General features: G+C 32.7%; 1 protein-coding gene across 1 annotated transcript in view; it reads right to left on the bottom strand.

Moving 5' to 3' along the window:
• CLIP2 (CAP-Gly domain-containing linker protein 2) overlaps positions 1–26,949 on the bottom strand; it is a gene marked incomplete at both ends in the record, with an annotated part of 75,094 nt that overhangs the window by 25,288 nt on the left and 22,857 nt on the right. Inside the window, 6 exons of the mRNA XM_051218455.1 lie at positions 269–407; positions 3,358–3,455; positions 8,380–8,601; positions 11,486–11,549; positions 23,986–24,385; positions 24,454–24,547. Coding sequence (XP_051073894.1) covers positions 269–407; positions 3,358–3,455; positions 8,380–8,601; positions 11,486–11,549; positions 23,986–24,385; positions 24,454–24,547 — 1,017 coding nt within the window. The remainder of the gene's footprint in view (positions 1–268; positions 408–3,357; positions 3,456–8,379; positions 8,602–11,485; positions 11,550–23,985; positions 24,386–24,453; positions 24,548–26,949) is intronic.

Here is a 26,949-nt window from a genome sequence, read left to right as displayed (position 1 = left end):
GCATGCACTCAATTAAATTATACGTTTGAAAAAAACAAAAGCGTTCATTATATTGCAGTACTTTTTACTATATAGTAACAGTTAATCTTACAATGATTATTAAAGTATAATCAGATAAAATGAGGCTAGTCTCATTCTTGATATATAGTTTATGTGAAAGTAATTCATACAAAGTTTTGATCCAATTCTAAAGTGTAAGTTGATAACTGAGCAATACATTTAATCTAATTGTTACCAATCTTTTATGTAAAGTAAATTGAATGCTTACTTGATCATTTAATGCATATTGATAAGTTTTTAATTTTTTCAATACATCTTGATAATGACATTGATAAGATTCATAAATGATAAGTATTTGTTTTCTAAGTTTCATAACTTCCTGTAAATTACTAGTATTATCCAGTTGACTAAATAAAGAGATTAAAAAAAATAGATGGAAAACGTCAAATGAGCAGTTAAACGAAAATATAAATAATCATGACGTATATCCCATATATGACAGGAAACAGATTATATGTGGACCGAATCAAATTTTGCGTATCAGTTATTATGCTGAACGGTTGAGCATTTAAAATATTTTCTTTTGTGTTATTACTGAGATAAATGCCAGTTGATAAATTTAATGAGCTAAATGACATATATGTCCCCGGAATAATTGTGAAATCAATATTTGACTTTAATAGTTTAGTTCATGAGTCAATTAAAGCTAGATCACCATAGAAAACCTGAAAGCACTAAACGGCCGTTTCGTACTAGTATGGAACTCCTCAGCAGTGCGCATCTCCCAAAAAACTTTTTCAGATAATGTTCATCATATGCTCACTAGTAACTAGCTTCAAGAGGCATTTCCTAAAGTTTTAGTGAGTAGCCATGACCTTTGGAGTCTAATCGGGTCTGTTGTGAGATAGTAACTCACTGAAGACAATAATGAACGGTGGTGCAATTTCGTGGATTGGTTAAAGTTAGACATTAAGACTGTTGGATACCGGCTCAGTAGTCTACAGGTCAGGCGTTCGCTCAGGAGACCGAACGTCTCGGGTTCGAGTCCCACATGCCTGATCGTGGGTGCGCACTGCTGAGGAGTCCCGCAATAGGGCGAAACAGCCGTCCAGTGATTTCGGATTTTCCATGGTGTTCTGGCGTCAATTGACTCATGAATACAAATATTAAATTACTATAATTTCCATAAAACCCCGTTCTGACAATATTTGACTCTTTTGTAACTTTGAAATGATAAAAAAAGCTTGTTAAAGAAAGAACTATTTTAGTGAGTGAGAAATATGTATAAATAAATCGTATTTCATGAGTCATACGTGTTTACTGTTATAATGCTTTCACTAGACAAGGAATGATATGATCAAATATTCATCCTCGTGGACAATGTTGGAAACGGAAGACTTCAATACTAATTCACAGAATTAGTCAAAGCTAACTGAGATAGCACTTTGGTATATGTCACATTGAAATGTAATGTACTGTATAAGATGAAATATCATTTCATATTTATCTATTGCTATAATATTAAAAAGTGTAAAAAATTCAAAGTTTTTCTTAACGACGATACTATTTACAATCGTATTTACAATTAGTAACTACAAATGTTAGTTAATAATAAAATAATAATCAGATAGAGAGGTATTGCATCATTCAAAATCACTATCGACAATAATAAATAGTTTTTAAAATATAGAATTAAAAGTTCTGTAATCAAATGAAGAGGTGTTGCGTAGATTTTTTGTAAGAAAATCAAATATTGAAATGGAGTTACGTACTAATCTAACGGCTTATAAAATATGCTACTATTATAATAATAGCTAATCAATGTTCGCGAAAAGATAAAAAAGAGTAAAAAGCAATAGATTGTTGTAAAAGGGAGACAAAAATCGAAGTTAAGATTATAGAGAAATGGGACATTGCCCATGTCTTTGTATACAAAGATTAGACCTCACTTGTTCAATCGTTTGTTCCACCACATAAGTCATTAGTTTGTATTTCCTTTAAACCAATTCTTTTGAGTGTACGATTGGTTTCGGACGAATATTCTTGTAAAACTATGTGATAAAGATTTACGAAATGTTTCAGTATTGAAATAATAACGGGCTTCTGTAGTTTTTTTCTTTAGTGACGAAAAGTAATGTTCAGTGGTGCATTTTGAGAGACTCCACTATGTGAAGCTGAAATAATTTGCACCAGAAGGGCAAGCAGATTAATAGATGAACATTAATGTGTCCCAAAACAGTAGCTTATTCTGCGTATAACTGCGAATCAAAAGCCGATTACACAAGACAATTCGAGATTTAGCTGAACAGAAAGTCCTAGTTTATTTTTCAGAATCTCCACTGTAGTGTATTTATTGAACTGTATGTTCATCAAAACGATCTTCTTCAGTGTAACAAACTGTCCATAAATTGTCTTTAATCTTTTTGAATATATATGTATATAATCATGAAACAAAAGTATAATATGTTCTTTGTTTAATGACTAGTTTCAGGAAACATACTGATGGCGTTTACTTCAAATTATTCAAATCCTTTTTAATTTAGTTTCTGTGTATCATGTAAATAAGCGCATAGATCTTACTAGTGTAATATACGTGAGAAATAAATAGAAATCTTTCAGGTAATAATCAATAAATACAAATAGTTTTTTTAATTTTGACTGTCAATTATTCATTTCTCAAAACACCGACTCATTAGTAAATAAAAACTACCAAAATAGACATGCTCTCTGTCTTATTATAAGTGACGGTAGTGTTCAACCATTGAATTCACCCTGTAAACTAATTTTTTATGAATGTTTATAGTTAATTTCATTATTCATAAATTAAAGACTGTTCTTTTTTTTAAAAAAAGCGGACATTTAAATTAGTAAGTTAAAACAATAATTTAATTTTAAAATATGAAAACTTTAGTCAACTATGAGATGTTTATGGAATCTTTTGAAAAATTGATCAAGTTTTCATTTAGATCTGATTAATTATTTGTTAAAACATTGTTTTTGATAGAGAAATTTCATACAATTTTCAAAGTTATTCCGAAAAATTATTAGTGACTTGATTAATAAATTCATATTAATCTATTTATTGCCCGCCATTGGTTTGTTTTTATGCATTAAGTGAAGAAACGTCAGAAATACAATTTTTCTACTCATTGGGATATAACAAAAGTATAACTATTATGGTTCACTTATATTCTTACTGAAATGGCACAAAACATTCGTCGTTTCGTTTGTTCACGACGTAATAAATCGTTTATAAACCGAAACAGAGATACGAACATAGAGAATATTTAACGATGTAAATGAATTATATTAGGAATAACGAATTTTGATTAGAAAAACAACACTGAATAGAATTACCTTTTAAGATTATCACCATTATTATTGGATGTTATATCTTTACAATAAACATCATTATTAGCAGTGATTTTGTTACTGTAATCACTTTTTTCAAAAGGCTGTTGATATAAAAGGAACAATTCGAAGAAAACTAAATAAGTTAAAACAGACTGGAGAATATAAAAATTAATTGAATGCTTATATATAGAGATATAACACTTCCTTTATTTCGATTGTGCAGGGAAGTGGAGTAATACAATGCCTTACACTAAAACTACGATTAGATTAACCTCTGACCCGGATTTAATTTTCATGCTAAGACTCAAATTCAGTATCAACAGACTCAAACACCAACCCATTGTCTGTTAACTTGTTTAACGAATACAATGTTTATTTGTAATTGTCGACATTCCCCCTTTAGTTGACATTCATGGTTCACATGTAATAGAACTCGGGACTAAAAATGGGAACATTAAGAGATCCGTTCAGAAAGCAGAAATCACAACAGAATATAATCAAAGTATAGTTCTAAATACATTCAAATGTTGATATTCACGCTGAATTTCTCATACAGCTGGCGAGTACCAAATAGCACCAAACGTATGTACTGAATAATGTTGCTTGCCGCAATCCGTCTACTCTATAAAACTGTGTAACCACACGGCTATTTGGAAACAGTTTACTCGGAGTCCACATTAGACAACAAAGACTAACCGAAATTTCAGCACTGAACATTAATAACAGGATAATTCAAACTCTTACTAATGTTTGTAGTTCTTTAATTTTCATGATAAAAACTAATTTTACTTTGAATAGCTCTTCATAAATCACCTAACTGTATAACTATTGTTGGTTGCGAGCTGGATATCTTCAAGGTTTAGCAAGAAACAATGATCTATAGCGTCAACCACGTTATGTGTAAGACAGTTATTGAAGATTCACACCAGGTTATGATTTCGTAACACCAGGAATTGATTGAAGGCTGACAATGATCAGACGAACTATTCCACAGTGATTCACGAGATTGATCACATCATGATAACTAAAGGTCATAAGTTTTTCGTTATTTTGAATACCAAGTTATGAAAGCTCAATGGTGCTTTTGTTAGTAGTGCAGCGTATTTTATTCCGTTATTAAAATCACTTTCGAATAAAATTGCATTAATGCTTTTTAAAATACTATGTGGGTATAGAAAAAATGATTAATTTTTACACATTGTTTTTGACTTGGCTGTCTGTTGATGACGTATTTATCCCTGAAATGACATAAGTGTTCAAGCTTTCTTTCAGTTAAGTATGGGGATATTTTTTAATTATCAGCCAATAGGTTGACTTAACTCATTTAAATAAGTGAGAGAAGTACAGAAAGGTCATATCATCAAATAAAATCGGAAGTCTCACTAATTTTTCCTATATATATATATATATATATATATATATATATATATACGCACATTCAACTCAAAATGTTTCGTTACCCTACATTTCTGGCTTAGTAGTCTACTCTGACAAAAACCATTTAACCGAAACTTAGTTATTTTTCAATCGTTGTATTCTAGAAGGTCAATTCAATAAATTTATCGATTTCTAACAAATCAATCTTTTATAAAATAGTGTTTAGTTACTTTCTTTGTCATGAGTAAATCTTGTTTACTGAGAAAAACCAAACAAACAAGGAAATGCTATGTACAGACAAAACTGATTGATTTATTTAGTTCTATGAATTTCATATGCTAGTTAGCTTATTCTTTATATAAAATGGAAAAAGAAAATTATGTTGAGATAATTTTACAAATGTTTATGATTTGTCTATGCTTTCATCAGATTTATTAAACTTTTATGCAAGTTATGGTCAGTCATATTGAATGTTGAATATTTAACGTAACTAATTTTGTCTTGTTTTTTCACTTCTACCTGAAGTTTGTGCTGATGAGGTCGTTCAGAAGAACGATGAAAGTTCCACGACTAAACCATCCAGCTCAGAGAACAAAACTCCACCAAAAACAAACAAATTCGCAACAATAATTAATATCTTTTATCCATTGTCTAAATGTTTTACGACCATTTCATCTGAACTTAGTCAAACATCTTAAACATTTGTATAACTAGTTAATGTCAGATGACTGAAAAAATTTAATATTTTCATTATAAAGCTGTTTACTTCAGTGATGATAGTGTTTCTGAATTCGATAATGAGTGATGTGAATAGAAGTATCATTCTAATCTAGATTGTATGTAGTTTTAGGTGAATAATATCACTTAAGTAAAAATGTAATTACAGAGCTTTTGTAAATTGACTTCAGTCAACCAAAGATCAAATGAGTTACTTGACTTAGTGTTCAGTTTATATTAGGATCAAAAGAATTCAATCATCAATAAGAACTTGAAAACATAACAGTGTTGGCTACTCAATGTTGATTAAGTGTTGTTTTATTGTAATTTGTAAACAAATATCTTTAGATAAAACTTTTACATATTAATTTGTTTAGATAATCAACTTTAATTAATGTCAATCAAACACATTTCCTCATAGTTACGATGAGTAGTAATATATATGTCACTTACTCAATGAAGAAAATTGTAATAGAACAAAGGTAATTGTTTCAGAAATGCTACATTGTTTACTAAGAATCGAACTCAATCATTAGATATATTCATATTTTGTTGTTTTTTTTTTTAAAAAAAATAAGCATTTTAAGTTTAACTGATTTTTGGACAAATTTCTGCTGGTTTTATTTTTGTACTTCTATGCATCCAATTGTATTGATTTAAAGTCTTATAAACTTACATTATAACTAACTACAAAAAAAACGATGAGAGAATAGTTAAATTGACATAGATTTTGTTTGGTAAATGTTGAATTAACCGCGGTTATATAAATGTTAGCAATGATATATCATAACTCAATTAGAGTAGAACTACACTTTAAATTAATTTCATACCAGTAAACTAAATTTTATAAATCATCTACTGTTGCTAGTGCAATGAATTGTTAAGTGAAACATTGAAAAACTCTAAGTACTATTATTATTATTATTATAAAGTGAATTTAGATTTTTTGATGAATATTTGGATCCTTTCTAGATGTAATTTAAACATTAAGATAGATATTATATTGTTGACTACGATTATCCAAAATTGAATAAGTATATACTATAGTAGCAGATTATTCAATTCATTTATATATTCATGTTTCATTCTTCATGATAAAACAAAAAAAATCAATTGTGTAGTGAATAATTTTACTGCTCTTAACTACAATATAATTATGTATTGATTGACTCGATATAAGTGATTACTACCAGTTTTGTTTAGTCTTTTAAATACTGTTTATATATTTAAAAGAAAAAGTATTTTACACCAAGAATAATATAATGATAAGAGCTGAACAGATAAACTAGATGAACTCAAACTCTCTTAACAACCACTCGTGTACATTAGAAACGATAAGGTCAAGAAATTGTGAAATTAAAATGTAACAGATTCATGAGAGTTTATTATGAAAATGTCATTATTCACAGATAGTCAACAAATTTCTAATAAATATATCTTTAGGTGTATATGAGACGATTGTGCAATACAATTCATGAAATATGAATCACACTAACTAACCGATTTCATCAGTTTCAATCAACACATCTTTCACGATAAATGACGATTTAACTTGCTAAAAGCAAAACTTATTATCAAGATACTGTAAGGTTACAGTGTAATTATTGAAGTTTAGTTTGATATTGTAGGTTACATTAGCACCGATTAAAAGTAGTGAAATTCTATTCAGATAAAAAGGTTTTGATCAATGTCAAGTATATCCTACAGTTTCGCGTGGCCTATACGTAAAGTAGGATCAAAGCCAAAAAAATATATCAGTTAACCTAAAATACACAAAATGGAAAACTTCTCGTTAGACACATTTTAATTCTGGATCATTAATGCTAATTCACAGGTTCTTATGTGAATTTCCAAATTAAACTCTACTCACAATTTCTCACAATAAGGAATTCATTATATTCTAGAAACCTTGTTCGAAATTATGATTGTGTGTAGTAAAAACTAGTCTCAGAGAAGAAGAACAACTTAATTTCACCAGGTATGATTGTTTGCACTGAAGATAGTTATGGAAATCGTAGTCAAACATAAGAACACCACATTAGTGGGAAAGCATATTGAATTGAACTTCTAAAGCTGAGAAAAGTACCTAAATTATGTAACTAATCGTACTGAGAGAATAATCTTGCATGATATAGTAAAAGCATTTTTATTTACAAACGTGATGTGATTCATATGTCGAAAAAAGTACAGTTAAACCACTTCTCTGCAATACAATAATATTTGTTATTAATACGTTATTTATACGAGTAATTATTCATATTCTGTGATAGAGCCGTTGTAAATGAATTCATTGTAACTTAAAAACTATCAGATAAATTTCGATCCAAACATATCAAAGACAATATTCTCATCATAACAGTATGAAAAGTCTACTTTGATTCTCCTTAGTTGAAGTATTTACCTGGTATATATAAAGTTGGCCATCTATAAAACATTGGGATATATAGTGTTTCTCTTTTATTTATTTGTGAACACTTGTAATCAAATATGAGAATAAAGCTAAAAAAATTCATATTTTGCATGAAAATGATATTGGATAACATATTATCCAATCCCATGTTATTCATATGGTAGTGTAAATTGACTATAATCTAAAATAGTCATGTTACAAAAATACTCATACTATTTTGTATATTACAGCTATCCATTACAACTTTGGGACATCCACAATATACATCGATTTAAAAAGATTAATTAAAGAATGTTCACTGTTTTTCACTTATATTTATTTCCTTTAAACAATCATTCAATTGTAGACTGAATATTTTATTTTAACATTTAACTATTTTTCAGTAGTTATTTTAAAATCATTCTGAATTAAACTTTCTAAACTAAGATTGGTAAAAATAAATGTTGGTAAAATAAAAGTACAATTTTAAAATAAGTGTAAAAATCACAAAGCATATATATATATGGGAATATTGAACTCACATGAACAGTTGCCATGACAACACTATTTTCCTCCTTATAACAATTGTTTAGAATAGTTTGCTTATTACAATTTTGGCCATTATATACAACCTTTGGAATGATATCCATATTGGTAATTTTTAGCGCAGAAAAATTCTTTGCCAAATTTTGTAATCTTTCATATTCTAGAAAAAGTTTATGTTTAATTTCACAAATTCGTTCTTTTTGTTGTTGATCTATTTGCTGTTTACAGTTTTGAAAAAAGTAGTCATTAAACAAGTATATGTATGTAATTGTGGGTAAATGAAATGAAAACTAATGAATCAAACTATTATAGAATGAGCAGTTGATAATTTAGTTATTCGCCTCAACTGAATTATTTTTGTTCATTGAATCGAGAGGACTAGTTTATTATCGGTTGTGTTCTTTTTTTAATGTCTTTATGTCAAGTGGATTAGCGATAATCACTAACAATTTTGTGATTATATACAATACTATGCATTCTATAATGAGTTGTAAAATATTTCAACAGCCACCTAATAGTTCGAATATTTGATCCTTAGGCACCATATTATGTACTGAAAACGTGATACGTTTATATCCTATAAGTAAGATGACATGAAATCTCCAAAAGTATTTTGTGGTTTCCACTAAACGATTTCAAATGGCATGGTTACTTAAAACTATGAGTTCTATAAATTTGTGACTGACTAATTGTGTACTAAAAGAAAGAGTAGGATGTTTATTACATAAGCATACCTAAATTTGAAAAGGTCATATCGTTAATCACTACTCCCTTCCGTATTATTTCATTTAATCAGAAGAGAATGAATATTTTGGTAAAGTAGTGAACAACTAAAAGTTATCACGAGATTAGTAACTAAAACAGCAGTAAAAAACAGCTAACAGCAATTTTTTATAAAGGCGAATAAGTGACTAGTCATTTTCACTATACTGCTTCTCTAAACCACTCTGCCATGTAATACTGAATGCCTTGAGAATTATCATGGACACTAAGTTGACCAATAGAACTTAATAAGTAACATTTTAAAATATTTTAGGGATCCTACCATTTGATAGAATTGTAGAAGAACTTTGGCATGAAATTTAAAATTGTATCAGTTAAATTAATTCTCCGAGTATTAATTGTTTAATCTGAATTCCGAAAACGAACTTTAAACCGTTGGCGATAAAGAATATTGTATTGGTCAATACATTATCTGACAAGGTATACAGTTATCTATTATTGGTGTGTACCAAATTTATTTTGGTGCGTAATTATTTCTCTAATCTGTTTTATACACCGGTGCAGGTGTTAATTTCGTTATCTTTCACTTCTGATCATTTGAATTTACACAGGAAATACTTAGTTTTTCGTTCTGAGACTATAAATGTTTCACCGTGAAGCTGCTTTAAGTAATCATTAACAAAGTCCTATATAATGATACTTTTTTAAAAAGGTTTCTAGTATGAAAGTAAGCAGCCGTTAACAAACATTATTCCTCTGGTTTGATAAAGCTTTGGTTGTCAGAGATCTGTAAGAGGGAAAAGAGGAAGTCATTTATTTCATTAACTACTGTTCGGAATTTTTAGGCGATTTTAACAATTTTGACAGTAGACACAGATAAAAACAGATCTACATGTTGTCTAGGACTTCATATTGTCCCACACCTAAATACTTACGGAAAACAAATGAGAAAATATTAACTGTTAATTTGTAACATGTCTTCAGCAAAATTTCAAAAAGGTATGTAGTTTTGAAAAATACTACGTACATCTTTAGTTAAAATATCATAGCTTTTATAACTAAACCTTTATTTTACTCAATAATGTCAGATATTCACGGTTGTTATCCACCTTAATATCTCACTCCGTTTCGAGAAAACCTAAAGACCAGTGGTTAGACCTAATCAATGTGTTAAATTCAAAGAATAAAGGACTTGATTCTCCAGGTGTTTTACAATGAAATTTAAGAAATTAAAGCTGGTACAATTGACGGTGTTCTCTACTGAAGCTAATCATATGGAGATATAATTGACTGAAGAATTAAGAATAAATTGCATTATAAATGACAGGAATGCCAATGAATAACATGGAGTACTATCAAAAAGTTTGAATGAAATCTTTTAGTTGTCTACTGTATATACATTTTTAATAAAATGTACTTTAAATTGACTTTCCCGAAAAAGTACCGCCAATCTGAAAACATTTATACATTACAAACGAAACATTCTGCAACCTCTCTCTTTCATTCAAGTAAGTTGTGAAAATCATTTTTAATTAATAATGCTATTACCAAATGTCTTACAGTTTTCATACTCTTAATCCTAAAACATAGCATAAAGTTGAGTTTAAACCAAACTCAGCTTACACTAGTTTACTCGTTCGATTCTAATTTTTCTCCAATGTATTTGCTTGTCATAATGAAACCATGACGAAGAATGAACTTCATATAAACACAGTCTAAATAAACCATTGTTTAGTTAGCAAACTTGAACAATTTGTCAAACCTGCAGAAATAATGTTATAGAATAACTCATATTCACTTGCCAATGTTTACTTGAATCTTCCCATTGATGTTTAGGATTGCAATTGATCAGTCTCTATTGACATATGTGCATCCCGTGAGAATTACCTTGACATTGCCTGAATTCACAAGCATTATAAGCAAAGATGGATAGTGGGCAGCAATGGAATCCATGACACGTGTTTCGTTCTATTCGGGACTCTTCAGCTGGATGTACCTGCATCTCAGAGTTGATTTTAACTCCGGGACTCGGACCCAGGAGTGAACATGAATTTTGGGATGAAGGTGCATAGCACGATACACGCGTCCTGGAACCCACTGCTAGCCACTATCCATCTTTGTTTATATTAACTCATATTATAACTATAATGTCATAATATAGTTAATTTGAAAATCGAAAGTCTAAACGATGTAAAATTTACAAATATGATCACCCAAGTAAAATGTTCAAGTTTTCTATGCAACAATGCTATTTCAGTAAGTAAATATTAAACCAAATCTATTTTGAAAGAAAACCAATAGAATGATGATTACCTAGTTAAAATTTATGCTACGTATATTCATTCGAATAAAAATCAACAAATCGATGGTGAAGCTTACCTGTGATTCACACACATCATTCTTTGGTCCTTCACCAAGTTTACACAAAATTTCTTGCTGACATCTATAGCCAAATTGAAAAACAGAAAAGTAATTTACATCATATTGTAGACGAGATTATATATATATTCAGAGAGGGGTTTTGTTGATGTTATAGTAATTCGATAATTGAATTCATGAGTCAGTTAAAGTTAGACCACCATAGAAAACCTGAAATCATTGGCCAACCGTTTCGTCCTAGTGTGGGACTGCTCAGCTGTGCCCATCCACGATTGGCTTGGTTAAACTTAGACATTAACATCGTTGGATGCCGGCTGGCTCAGTGGTCTATTGGTTATATATGGTCTTATTAATTAAAATAATTTGTTGATTGATTAATAAATATAAAAGGATGAATAATTATCATTTTTCTTGATTGTTCTACTAAAAAATGAAATACTTTTTCAAACTAAGACTATAGATTATATGATAAAGAGAAAGATAACATTGAAAATGTTTATTCATTTGTATTTCAACAAATAAGTGAATTAGGAATTGTTTTTATAAAGAAAAGTTATTGCGAAGTATTTGAACTAACGAAACCTGATAAAGAAACTGTAATTTTTAAGTTCACAAATTAAATGATAGTTAAAGATAATTTACAGTACAGATTCAGTTTAATTATTCTTTGCAGAATGTTAATTATGTGTTATGTGAAATTTACAAGATGATTTTGCAAACTGCTTTCACCAGTCTCAGTTCAATATTTTTTAAGTTGTAATTTGTGACAGAGGTTTTATTTATGACTCCTTGAAGAATTTCGATGCAGTAATCATTGTGTTTAACTTTGTGAACTATTATGAAATGAAATGACAAAGCTTGTCATTTAAAATGTTCTCTTTAAAAAGTGTACTGTAAACTGATTGTCGAAAGCATAAAGATATATTTTTGATCAAAACAAAATACAAAAACTGTAAAGAGTAAAAGATCAAGAATTACTATCCATTGGAAGGGTAATATTACCAAAACTGTTTTGCTACTGTATATATATTGAAATTCAATAGATGACTGATAGTTTATTTTCGTATTATTCAATGGGAAGTTCGAAATTAATTCGAAGCTTTACTAATGTGATTGAAATTTTATGGATGTCCAGTCGGCTTTTGGATAGAAACTTTGAAATTAAAGATTTTGGCCGTTTTATGGTTTTTCGTATCATTTTATATTAAATCAACCACTGTTTACCACTCAAACAGCTAGTGATATTTTTATAAATACATAATTTCACAAAGCCTTGCTAGAAGGGAGTAAAGTATAACAGTTTCATGAACAAAGCAAACACTTAAATAGTGGGACCAAATATTTTATTGTATAACAACTCAGTTCGGCAGAAAGAAGGAAAAATAATTTCAGCTTAGGAAAAGATGATTCAAACAAACAATAAAAAATGAGTACCAGTTTAGTTGGTTTCATATTTTAGTATTCTTTATGAGCTGAAATGTATTGAATTTGTCACTCTGTAAATTTCAATATTAGAATGATATTGAATACGTGTTTAATCTGTTGATTTAGGAGCTGAAGGGACGAACTTCAAAGCAAAATTATATAGCTTAACTGGAATGAAATTATTGATAGTGGTTATTCATAAATAATTGTCATAAAAGTCTAGTATGAATAGAAATACAAATAAACGGTTTGTTCCTTGAAAAACGAGTACCTACACAACTGAATAACAGCTAAAAATGATCTAAGTTATTTTTAAACGATCAAACAATATACTGTTTAAGCGAATATTCATATAAATTTTCAACTCTCATATACACATATTTGATAATTAGTAAAACATATACTGAGTTCGAAAGGATTAGTACTGAAACACATTCATGAATTTGATTTTAGATGACCATAGAAAAAGTATGTAAACAATGGTAATATTGAAGGTCATGAAAAAAATAATATTCAAAACGTTTGGCTAAAATTTGTAGCCCAATTGGGTGCTTTTGGCGGTGTTGTATTCACAAAACTAGACGGTTTAATTGTGAGACTTCCACTATCGTCCTGGACAAAATCATCAGCGTTTATTCCATAAAGTAAATATTTATATATACAGTTTATGAGTAACATTTATTTTGTTAAAATAAATTCGAAAAGAAATGCTTGTGATGTTGAGTGACTGAAGGCATTACAATACGTTTTCATCATCGTTTTGTCGATATTCACAATATCATGTAAAATAACATTACCATCTATTATGTAAATCACTTTTATTGATTTATCGAGTAAACTGACTGCAAAGTAATTGATTATAAAGCGTTTCATTTCAAAGTTTGTTATAAAAATGCTGAGTGAAGGTTAGCGATTCAATGTCTAAATGTTAGATACATAGGTTGTCATTTAGTTAGAAGAAATAAAAAGTTTGTTATTAAAGTGAATTATTAAAGTAATTTGTTGCGGCTTCTACAACAGCTGATCACTTAATGCCATGATAATGAAATTATGAATTGATGAACATTCAGTTATAAGTTTAATTAAAAATTGAGGTATTTTTATTTCAATGGTTGGTTTCATGAGTCAATTGAAACTAGTTTACCATGGAAAACCTCGAATCACTGGACGGCCGTTTCGTCCTAGTGTGGGACTCCTCAGCAGTGCGCACCTACGATCCCGCCCCCCGCGAGCGCTTAACCACTAGACCACTGAGCCGGCATCCAACGTTGTCAATATCTAACTTCAACCAATCCACGAAATCGAGCAACACATTTATTGTTTATTTATTTATAGAACATTTTTAAAACTAAAGTATTTGGTTATGAAATTAAAACGGTCTTATATATTTTCTTAAATACCAGTTAAACAATTTGAAAATGTTTAATTGCTATAAATAATATCTTAATGGATAAAGTTTATTGGACTACTTCTTGTCTAAACCATATTAGGGAAATTTTCTTTGCCTGACCACAAATAAAAGTTGATATAATAGTCTTCAGTATAAAACAATATGTATTTATCAATACTCTATTATATCAAGTATCATTATTGTCATCGGAAAAATTGTTTACGGAATAATTCTACATTCATTATTTATTGTATGTCTACTTTAAATATATTCATTTCGAATAAAATATTTTTTAGGAACATCAAAAAATTAAAAGGATGATCTGTAAAACTACAGACCAGTATTTTTATTCGTTTGTAAGTGTATTTTTATATATATGTGTGGTTGTTTATTTCTACGTTAAAGAGGTTTCTGACTCCATGTCTAACCTTCCTCCTGTACACAAACTTGAGACCGGCAGTAAACCTAGAAGGTCTTTAGGCGGAGCCAACATCAAAGTCAGAATCTTCAATACGAACATCAAGACAGTTCTCATGCATGGAGTTGAAACATGTCAAACTACCACAACAATCATCAAAAAATTACAGGAATTTATAAACATCGTCTACGCAAGATACTCTATGTCCGTTGGCCGTATGCTATCAGCAATAGTTTGCCGTGAGAAAGAACAAATCAACCTCCGGCTGAAGAGGAAATTAAGAAAAGACGATAGTAGTTGATAGGATATACATTACGGAAAACTTCAAACTGCATCATGAAGCAGAAGGTAATTTGAAACCCTTAAGGGAAATGGAAAAAAGGAAGACCAAGGAACAAAATGCGTCGAAAATTGGAGGCAGATGCCAAAAGAATGAATGGCAACTGGAGACAACTGGACAGGATTGCCTAAGACAGATTTTGACGGAGAACGCCGGTGGGAGGCCTGTGCTCGTATACGAGGGGTAATAGACGTAAATAAGTAAGCAAATAAGTGCGCTTGTGCAGCTCACATACTTTTAAAAAAGTGAACTGATCGATTTTTGCCTAGGCTTAATTAGTTTTCATGTTTGAAATATTCTTTAAACTACAGTTATATCTGTTACAGTTTGAAGTAGTAAGTTACGTATTTTTCTAATAAAGATTTTTTGCCAAAGGATTGGCAATTCAGCTTAAGACTACCGTGAGATTACTAGCAATGATAAGAAAATGATTTGATAGCTGAATAATCTAATAAAATCAGAATATCTTTTTAGATAGAATAAACAAGATGATAATAACTGGCAAGGTACTTCGCTTTATCTTTTAATTATTCAATAACTTTCCCTAAATACATATTTAATTTGTATACTGGAAAATAAAATATTTAAGAAGGAACGAATTGAGCGAAGAAATTTCTTTTCAATTAGTTTTTCATCATGGCTCTACACTAATATATATACGTTTTACAATAATCATATAATACTCATCGAGTGGATACGTTACGTAATAATTACATAATGACCTTTAAATTAACATTCAGTAATTGGAAGAGAGAGGATTATTAATATTCAAAGTAATCAAGAAGTTGCTATGTTGCGTAATATAAGAAACAAAGAAGGAATAGAATTTTACCGGATGGTCAATAGGATAGTAGTTACGTAAGAATCAAGAGATGAATGTTGAGAAGTTATAAGGCTCAAAAGCGATAGAAACAAAATTACAAAAAATTTTAAAATAAAAATAAAAATGGAAGAAGTATGAAAAATAGTTCTTCTGACGGAAATGTTATACTGAAGGCCAGGGTAGAGAAAGTGGTTGTACGAATTTCTTTTGTATGCAAAGGTCAGGTTTGTGAACATGGATTGCGATGGCTTCCGCAATATGCAAAAGGCGCACTCGTAAACCATGTGGTAGATTTGATGGAATATTGTAGATAACCTTAAAAGCTTTATTCACTTCGACTTGATGACCTGTGTCAACCAAGTGAGAGAGAATAGAACTTTTAATCACTTTCACCTGTCCTTTGCTTAGCCATGTTGGATGATGTTCTGTAATGCGCTGACGGACCTGTCGAATTGTACGCCCAATATAACTGGCTCCACAGGAGCAGTTGAAACGATAGATACACATAGATTTGGCGAATTCTGGCAGTCTGTCTTTAATGGATGTTCTTATTTTTGGGTGGTTGTAGAAGATGACATTTAATTTGGCAGCATTGAATGTTTTTGTACCGCTCTTCTTAGTTTCTGAGTCATGACTTCTTCAATGGTGTCATTTATGAATTGAAGTTTTATGAATAATACCTTCTTGGGGACAGTGGGTATTTTTATCTTTGTTTTCTTCTCCGTCATATGTTTTTCGATGAATTTCATTGGGTACCCATTCAGACTGAGTAGGTTCCGAATATTGTTCAATTCATCTTCAATAGTGTCTTCAGAACAGATCATTCTAGCACGATGTGTCAAGATCTTTATTAAGTTCCTTTTGTATCTAATTGGAACTGCACTGTGGAAATGAGTGTATTGACCAGCTGCTGACTTTCTGTGTACTCTTCTTTTTATAGTTCCGTCTGTTCTTCTAGTTAGTTGGACATCTAGAAAAGATATGCTATTATTTTGTTCATCTTCTGATGTAAAGTTAATTGATGGGTGAACGTTATTAAATATATTAAGTAAATTATGCTTATCATTTTCTTTTTCTAATACTATGAAGGTATCATCTATATAGCGATAGTAAGTTGGTAAATGGGTAATTGTACTTTTAAGTGGTCCATTTTCCAGTTTTGCAAGGAAAATATTGGCCAGTAGAGGGCCCAATGGTGATCCCATGGCGACTCCATCTAGTTGTCTGTAGTATTCATTGTCAAATCTGAATTGGACGTTCATAGTGCATCTAAGAATTAACTGTTTTATCGCGCATGCGGGAATCGGGGTTTCTATGCGTCTCGCCGTTAGTTCATTGCAAATAAATTCAACCGTTTCGCTATATAGATGATACCTTCATAGTATTAGAAAAAGAAAATGATAAGCATAATTTACTTAATATATTTAATAACGTTCACCCATCAATTAACTTTACATCAGAAGATGAACAAAATAATAGCATATCTTTTCTAGATGTCCAACTAACTAGAAGAACAGACGGAACTATAAAAAGAAGAGTACACAGAAAGTCAGCAGCTGGTCAATACATTCATTTCCACAGTGCAGTTCCAATTAGATACAAAAGGAACTTAATAAAGATCTTGACACATCGTGCTAGAATGATCTGTTCTGAAGACACTATTGAAGATGAATTGAACAATATTCGGAACCTACTCAGTCTGAATGGGTACCCAATGAAATTCATCGAAAAACATATGACGGAGAAGAAAACAAAGATAAAAATACCCACTGTCCCCAAGAAGGTATTATTCATAAAACTTCAATTCATAAATGACACCATTGAAGAAGTCATGACTCAGAAACTAAGAAGAGCGGTACAAAAAACATTCAATGCTGCCAAATTAAATGTCATCTTCTACAACCACCCAAAAATAAGAACATCCATTAAAGACAGACTGCCAGAATTCGCCAAATCTATGTGTATCTATCGTTTCAACTGCTCCTGTGGAGCCAGTTATATTGGGCGTACAATTCGACAGGTCCGTCAGCGCATTACAGAACATCATCCAACATGGCTAAGCAAAGGACAGGTGAAAGTGATTAAAAGTTCTATTCTCTCTCACTTGGTTGACACAGGTCATCAAGTCGAAGTGAATAAAGCTTTTAAGGTTATCTACAATATTCCATCAAATCTACCACATGGTTTACGAGTGCGCCTTTTGCATATTGCGGAAGCCATCGCAATCCATGTTCACAAACCTGACCTTTGCATCCAAAAGAAATTCGTACAACCACTTTCTCTACCCTGGCCTTCAGTATAACATTTCCGTCAGAAGAACTATTTTTCATACTTCTTCCATTTTTATTTTTATTTTAAAATTTTTTGTAATTTTGTTTCTATCGCTTTTGAGCCTTATAACTTCTCAACATTCATCTCTTGATTCTTACGTAACTACTATCCTATTGACCATCCGGTAAAATTCTATTCCTTCTTTGTTTCTTATATTACGCAACATAGCAACTTCTTGATTACTTTGAATATTAATAATCCTCTCTCTTCCAATTACTGAATGTTAATTTAAAGGTCATTATGTAATTATTACGTAACGTATCCACTCGATGAGTATTATATGATTATTGTAAAACGTATATATATTAGTGTAGAGCCATGATGAAAAACTAATTGAAAAGAAATTTCTTCGCTCAATTCGTTCCTTCTTAATTTACCAAATGGCAAAATGGGAATTTTCACTAAATAAAATATTTATCACAAGTCCAGTGTTAAAGCTGAATTATAATTATTTGTAAATGTGTCCAATAAAACACACAGAATTGCGTTTTTATGTCACACACTATGTGTCATTACTTTGTCTTGCAAATGAGATATTATGCGTCTTTCAAGATTTACAGAACAACTTATACGAAGAAAATGATGAAAAAGATTGATGAAATTTGTAAATTAGTTCTTAGTTATTCTATTTTAGGAATCATGATTTACTGTTAAATGATGATAATACTGTTGTGTTTTCCAGTTATTTGCATATGTTTACTTCTAGATAACAGATAAGAATTAATATTACTTAAAAAAGACAATAATCTAAGAAAACGCGGATCTGACTAACAATGACTTCAAATAGATTTAAATATGATTAACTATTTCTATTCAATGCTAAGAATATAGCTTTTGTAAATCAAGTACAATAGTTTTATGTTTTAAATCAACTTTTAATTTTTAATATTTTGCTTGAAGCATCTTATAATGAGTAATCAGTCAGCTACAACGTAGGACCAGGCACATATGTGCATCGGTCCAGGTTGCCATACCGCATCAGCACAACAAGATGAACACCGGACTCATAGCAGTGGTTAGGTCAAAGGTAGTAATATATGAGAGAAAGATTGCATATAGAGATATAGTACAAGAAGAAACAATTGGTTCGTAGAAAGAAAGATATGAAGCGATTTTAATCTCTTAGTTTAAGGGAAGACAGGGAGTGTATACACCCACGCCATTGTGATCGATTCTGAGCCATGTCACCAAGAGTCTCCAACCATTGGTTACGATAGTCACGCGGACCACAACCAAGTAGTCTGCATCTACCAACATGGCTCAGACTAGAAGTTAGTGACTTCAAGCACTGATCCCACGTTTTGGTTTGGCCGCCCCTAACTTTCTTCCAACCATTTCCAATACCGGATAGCATTGCACGTCGTGGTAATCGGTGTTTAGGCATACATAACACGTGGCCCAACCATCTCAGTCGATGAAGATTCATAACCTCATCAACAGATTTACCATCATTCCCTAATACCCTGCGTCTAACCTCACTATTACTTACCCGGTGATCACAGCAGACGCCAGCAATATTTCTAAGGCATCTGTGGTCAAATACTAATAGCTTACGAGTGTCTTCTACTCTTAATGGCCATGTTTCGCTGCCGTAAATGAAAACAGAACGGACTGCCGCGCAGTATACTCGTCCTTTTATTGATAGACGGATATCTCGCCTTCGCCATAGGTGACGCAAGTTGGCAAAAGCCAATCGAGCTTTTCGAATCCGTGCTGAGATTTCGTCCGATGCCAACCCATTAGGGCTGATCAGACTTCCAAGATAAGTGAAGTTGTCAACGCGTTCGACTACTTCACTCCCTATCCTTAGTTCAGGTGTTAACGCAGACCAGTCCTGAAGCAACAACTTGCATTAAGAGGGAGAGAAGCGCATTCCAAACATCCTGGCACTGTTGCTCAGTGCTACCAGAAGACTCTGCATTTTGTCAGCGTCTTCACCAAACAGGACTATATCATCTGCGTATTCTAAGTCGATAAGTGGACCTCCTGGTAGGAGATCAATACCCGAGAACTCAGTCGACGAGAAAGTTATTTCCATCAGTAGATCTATGATGAAGTTAAACAAAAATGGGGAAAGTGGACAGCCTTGACGGACACCACTTGAGGTTGCAAAAGTGGATGACAGTTCGCCATAAGCTCTGACTCGACTAGTAGTGTCCGAGTAAAGAGCCTTTACAAGGTTTATGTACTTCTGGGGTACGCCTTTCAATGACAGACACTGCCACAGAATCTCGCGGTCTACCGAGTCAAATGCTGCTTTTAAGTCGAGAAAGACCACCATTGTCGGACGCCGATAAGTATGCCTGTGTTCTAGAATCTGACGAATGGTGAATATGTGGTCGATGCAGCCACGACCAGGTCTGAAACCAGCTTGATTCTCTCGTGTTTGCAGTTCACGAGTCTTAGTTAGGCGTCTGATAATTATCGAGGCTAGTATTTTAGATATTATATTAGTTAAACTAATCCCTCTGTGGTTGTCACAGGATGATTTTGACCCTTTCTTATATATTGGGACGATAAGTGATTGTGACCAACCAGATGGAATAACGTCTAACTCCCAGATCTTAGCTAAAATATTAGTCAACCTAATCGCTAAAATTGGACCACCATCCTTAAAGACCTCTGGAGCCAATCCATCTGGACCAGCTGCCCTTCCTCGTTTCAGATTAACTATAGCCTTTTGAACTTCAGCAAGAGTTGGGGGACCTACTTCAATGTTCCATTCACACTGTCTGGGAATGGAGGGTAGTTGTAGAGTAGCTGAAGGCCAGCTGAACTGTTCTCTGAAATGTTCCGCCCATCGTTCTAAACGCCTGGACTGGGAGCAGATGAGTGTATCGTCTTTTTCCGATATAATCTCACTTACACTTGACTTATTAATTCCAGTTTCTTTTATTAGTCTGTAAAGCTGTCTTGTGTTCCCTATAGTCGCCGCCTTTTCCATCTCTTTTGCTTTCGTTGCCCACCACTGCTCACGGTCGTTTCTTAGACTTTTTCTTAACCTAGATCTGATTTGTTGTCGCTCTTCATCATGTTCGGAACCTGATGGGACGAGTTTGCGAGAATCCATCAGTGTGATAGACTTTGAAGAAATCCACTGGTTCTTTGTAACTCTGTGGTTTAAGTCGCTAATAGATGTCACTGCTGCTTCCACAACTGCTTCAAAGCAACATCTGGGTCAGCCTCGTCTTCAGAACTACCTAATCATGACCTCAGTTGTTCCTGGAACCTACTTTTGGTTTCCTCGCTACTCAGTTCGGTTCTAATGGGTCTTTTTTACTGTGGCTTTTTTGCGTCCAGTGAGGAGCAGGCAGATGCGTGCCCGTATTAGGGCGTGGTCGGAGTCCAAGCAGGTACTCCAGAATGAGCGACAATCTCCTACCGACCCTCTCCAACGATGACTGATGGCAATATGGTCTATTTGAGTCCGTCGTTGGCTTTGTGCAGGCGGTCGCCACGTTAGACGATGTCTCTCCTTATGCTTAAAATTTGTGTTTGCTAAAAATAAGCTATTGTCTGAACACAGTTGCAGCAGACGGTCACCATTATCTGTTCGCTGTGCCGGAATGCTAAAATATCCACCTAAATGCCTTTCTGTTTGGTTTAAGCTACCTATCTGAGCATTAAAGTCACCCCCTACGAGTACTATGTCTGAGCGTTTAGCTTTCTGAAGAAGTTCGGACAGCTTTCTGTAAACTTCATCTTTCACATCATCTGAGCTGCAGTCAGTGGGAGCGTAGGCAGAAACGACGAAAAGGCAACGACGTGTGTCCCTATCCTTCCGAGTTCTTACGGAGCCGTTTAGCCGAACAGCACATAGACGACTGTTGACGGGGATTCACTCTAGCAGTGCTTGTTCCGCCCTCATGCTTAGTGCTAGGCCTACACCTGCCAGTCCACGAGAACTGGCCATCGGGTCACCAGATACACGTAGGGTGTATCTCGTTGGCTCTCCGTTCTGCCGAGGTGAGGTCAAGTGAATGACCACACTGGAATCCTGTATGCGTGTTTCGGAGACACAGCATACATCAATGGAAAGAGATTCTAGGGTTTTAGCCAAGGAAGCCTGCTGACCGATTTGACATAGAGTGCGTACGTTGAAGGCTCCAATGTGTAGTTTGGAGCGAGGTTTCAGTAGACCTGGGACAGAGTTTTGAGCAACAGAATCGTTGGCTATGGTGACACTTGAGGAGGAAGCCGAAGGAGGAAGTTTAGGGTTGAAAGTCGATGTAGGAGGAATAATAGGAATTGAAGAGGAAGGTTGATTATGAATACGGTGGTCTTGAGTGCTGTTAGAGGTATGAGGACGGTTATCAATTCCCGGTTGCCCACACCGTGGAAGGGTTCTTCTGGAGGTCCCTGAAAAGGAAATTGGATTAGAGGTGGTCTCAGTGACCTGAGAGCGTGACTGCAGTGCCCAAGGGACAACTGCTTGAGGCCGGTCGCGCACGGCCTTTTCGTGGGAGGTTTTTGACGTATTAACTCCGTTCTTCAAAGGGCCTTACCGCTGGAGACGGAAATCCGTGAGGTAAGGTGAAGTGCGCATTTTTAGGGTCGACCTTTTCTAACCCCACCCCTCCTTGTGGGAAGGCAGCATCGCTGTCATGCTGGTTGTCTGAAGGAAACACCATACTGCTGTCACACCTCTAAACAGTCAGCAGTACGACTTCGCCTTCGGACCTTGGGTTTGTTGCTTTTAGTCTTACCGCTCTTCAACCGACCTGTCTGACATGGTAGGACCTTGAGGAACGGTTGTTCCAGCCAGTATAGCTCGGTTGCTTCATTACGATAGGCGAGCCCGACCACCACGTCAAGGTAGCAACAACGGTCGGGAAATACTTACTGATATAATATATAATACTTACTGATATATATATAGCAGGTACACATACTAACGTATAAAATATTTTAGTATATAAAGATATCGCCAATTATTTTTTTAACAAACTTGAGCTTATAACCAAATAATTTCCCAATATTCTATCTGTTATATCCTAGCGAAGATTAAATCACGAGTAACGTCTGAGACTTATTAATGGACTATTATTATCCATATATTCTTAAGGTATAATTATTCAGTAATTAAATTGTGTATAGTTATATTTATCTTATTATAAGCTTTATTTTGACCTTTAATTTATTATTGTATGATTTACGGTTCTTAAGCTATGTTCAGTTTACTGACTGCTTCCTCACAAGTTTACAGTCACTTTTTGGCTTTATTGTGTATGAATGTTATTTCCTATTTTATGGTGCATTGCTGTCTGTTTGGTTTGAAATAAATAATTTGCATATTGTTAGCTGTTATTGGTGTGATAGACTCAAATGAACGGGCTAAGCGAACATAGAACCAATAAGGACGCTAAGCTCCTCATACCAGTCGAACATCATTAGTTTAGTTGAGTGCGAAGATTGTATAAGTCGTATCTTGATTATTGGATAAATCGTGATAAAACGCCGGACATAAAGACACAACACTATCCATACTGTTAGATTCCAATGATAAAATGTTATTTAAATCTTTATGATTTTAACTGAATGTTTGAATATACGTAATTAAAGTGGTAAATACAAATTCACTCTATGTATACTTGACGACAATGTTGCAAGTTCTATCCTTTACAGTATCATTATCATGTATAACTGGAAAAAAACATAAATTACAATCAATCAATTATCTAGAACATTTTGGATTACAGATGATGCAATATATTCATCAAACCCAAATAATAATAATAATAATAATAATAATAAAAGTATTGTAATCACTTACATTTTAACAAATGTTAATTGTTTTGTTAATTTCACATTCATTTCATGATATTGTAAAACTTGATTTTGTAAATCATTTAATCTTTCTTGTGCACAATGAATAACATTATTCATAAGAACTAATTGATTTTCATTCAATAAATAATTCTGTTGTAAATGATAATTTTTATTATTAAAATTATTATTTATTAATTGTTCAACAGAATATTTATTTAATTTAGTTTTTAATTTAATTAATTTTAAAGAATTTCTAAATTGTACATTGAATAAAGATGAATTGGATGTATATGTTGACAATTTATTAGAAGAATATTTTGAATTGAATAAGTTTAATTTATTATTATTATTATTATTTAAACTATTTCTATGACGTTGATCATATAATTTTGATGTAGAGGAAACTGAATTAATACCACATATAGTATTACTTTTTTTAATTCATAATTTTGTTTTATTTTAGAAAGACTACCGGTTCGAATAAAATGTAAACTAGATAATGATGTATTATTTGAAGAGCAATTTGAATATTCTGGTAGAGTATTATATCGATGATCTTTTATTTCCTATTCATATAAACAAACAAAAAGAAAAGAAAAAAAGCGAATTGAATAGTTAACTTTGAAAATTGAATTAAGTAATTTTGACAATTTATTGTTAAACTAGATGAATTGTATATTTAACAATTTCCATGAAGAAACGGTATTACATCTTTCGTTGATCACGTGATCGTAAAGTATGTTTTAGTTAAAAACGACTGGACAGTTGTTTCTACCTTGACGTGGTGGTCGGGCTCGCCTATCGTAATGAAGCAACCGAGCTATACTGGCTGGAACAACCGTTCCTCAAAGTCCTACCATGTCAGACAGGTCGGTTGAAGAGCGGTAAGACTAAAAGCAACAAACCCAAGGTCCGAAGGCGAAGTCGTACTGCTGACTGTTTAGAGGTGTGACAGCAGTATGGTGTTTCCTTCAGACAACCAGCATGACAGCGATGCTGCCTTCCCACAAGGAGGGGTGGGGTTAGAAAAGGTCGACCCTAAAAATGCACACCTCGCCTTATCCCACGGATATCCATCTCCGGCGGTAAGGTCTCTACAAGTACGGAGTTAGCACAAAAATTACCCATAAAAGGTCGTGTGTGACCAACCTCAAGCAGTTGTCCCCTGGGCACTGCGGTCACGCTCTCAGGTCACTGAGACCACCTCTAATCCAAATTCCTTTTCAGGGACCTCCAGAAGAACTCTTCCACGGTGTGGGCAACCGGGAATTGATAACCGTCCTCATACCTCTAACAGCACTCAAGACCACCATATTCATAATCAACCTCCCTCATAAGCAACCCCTGTTAAAAACGATCAGAAGAAATCTTACATTCTTCTGGACACATGTCGGATAACAAAAGAGATTTTGGATATTTTATTAGTATTAAAAATAAGTGTGTATCTTACAAATGCTTTACTAATGTTTATCCAATAATCTATTTATTGGCACTAGGATTAAACTTACATAGCAAAGTACGGCTTTATAATCAATTTGATTCGCAAAGACGTGTATTGGTTTTGAGTAGAGATTTTGCAGTAATCAACTTATAATTGAGTAATTTTCAAAAATATAAAGCCTAAGTCTATTTTGAGACTAAACTCTGTATCTCAATTTACTATGAATAGTATTGAAGTATGAAGTATATTTTTTAAATAGAAAATGTTAATGTTGAAGCACAACAAAACAGCTTCTTAATCCCTTTTCTTTAGAACACATGTTTTCTGACTTATTATTTGTTCATACATACCTAAGATAGATTTCACTTAAAAATATCACATCAATTAGGAGTACATGGGTGGTGGAGAAGATTTGTAGCTCATGTGGATGATTTTGATGGGGTTTTCTTCTCTGAGCTGGATGGTTTGATCGTGGAGCTTTCATCGTTCTTCTGAACGACATCATCAGCACAAACTTCAGATAGAAGTGAAGTGTCAATCAGGTCAGTCAGCAATCAACAAGCACATTAAAATCGATCCAATTTATCAACCAATCAGGAAAATTATGCACAAATATAGGAACGAAAATCAAACCAATGGGAGACACAACCAAAACAAAGTAAACAATGACAAATTTAAGGTCAATAAGAACCAATCAACCTCGAGGTGTACAGAACAAGCTGTGAAACGCATATGGAGAAATTCGAACACTTCACTTCTACCTGAAGTTTGTGCTGATGATGTCGTTCAGAAGAACGATGAAAGCTCCACGACCCAACCATCCAGCTCAGAGAACAAAACTCCATCAAAAAGGGGTACATGGGTACTAAAATGAGGGATTTTCTGAAATATGTAAAGCGAACCGAGTACATAGTAACATTATTTTCATTAAGCAGGTTATTTTAAAAATCAAGAGGATCAAAAAGACAACAATTCCAATCACCTCATTATGAGTCAAGTTTTTCAATCATGATTTCTTAAATTGATTAATCACTTTGAATGATTTATATGATCAAAATGAAGAAAGTGAAATATATGACTGTCCATAAAAAGATTATTTCTGAAACAAAAAACCAGCTCCATATCAGGAAAAATATTTTGGATAGCTTTCAAGTAACTTTATAATAAAGTACTCGTACCAGTGCTAGTGTTCAAGTTACGCTTGTTGTATGTTGACGAACTAATTCGTTTTATTTTTCATTTCCAGTTTATAAGTCCGTAACGTAATACTGAAACCAAAAACTTGATGAATGTAGTCGATTTAATCAACCACACATAATGGAATTGTTAACATACACAAATTTAAGTATATCTTTATGCATTTGGTTTAATGAATAACAATGTGTTCTGTGTAAAATATAAGAGCTTCATTTCAAGACTCTAAACTATTTACATACCTATCAATCGAATAACTATTGAAGTATAATGAAATAGTCCATTTTAAAGTATTTTTAAATCGATAGTAAGTTTATACGAAATGCAGTTGGC

This window comes from Schistosoma haematobium, chromosome 1, assembly GCF_000699445.3.
Source record: "Schistosoma haematobium chromosome 1, whole genome shotgun sequence".
Lineage (NCBI taxonomy): Eukaryota > Metazoa > Platyhelminthes > Trematoda > Strigeidida > Schistosomatidae > Schistosoma > Schistosoma haematobium.
Note: the sequence above shows the minus strand (reverse complement) of the source record. Positions and strands in the feature narration are given on the sequence as shown.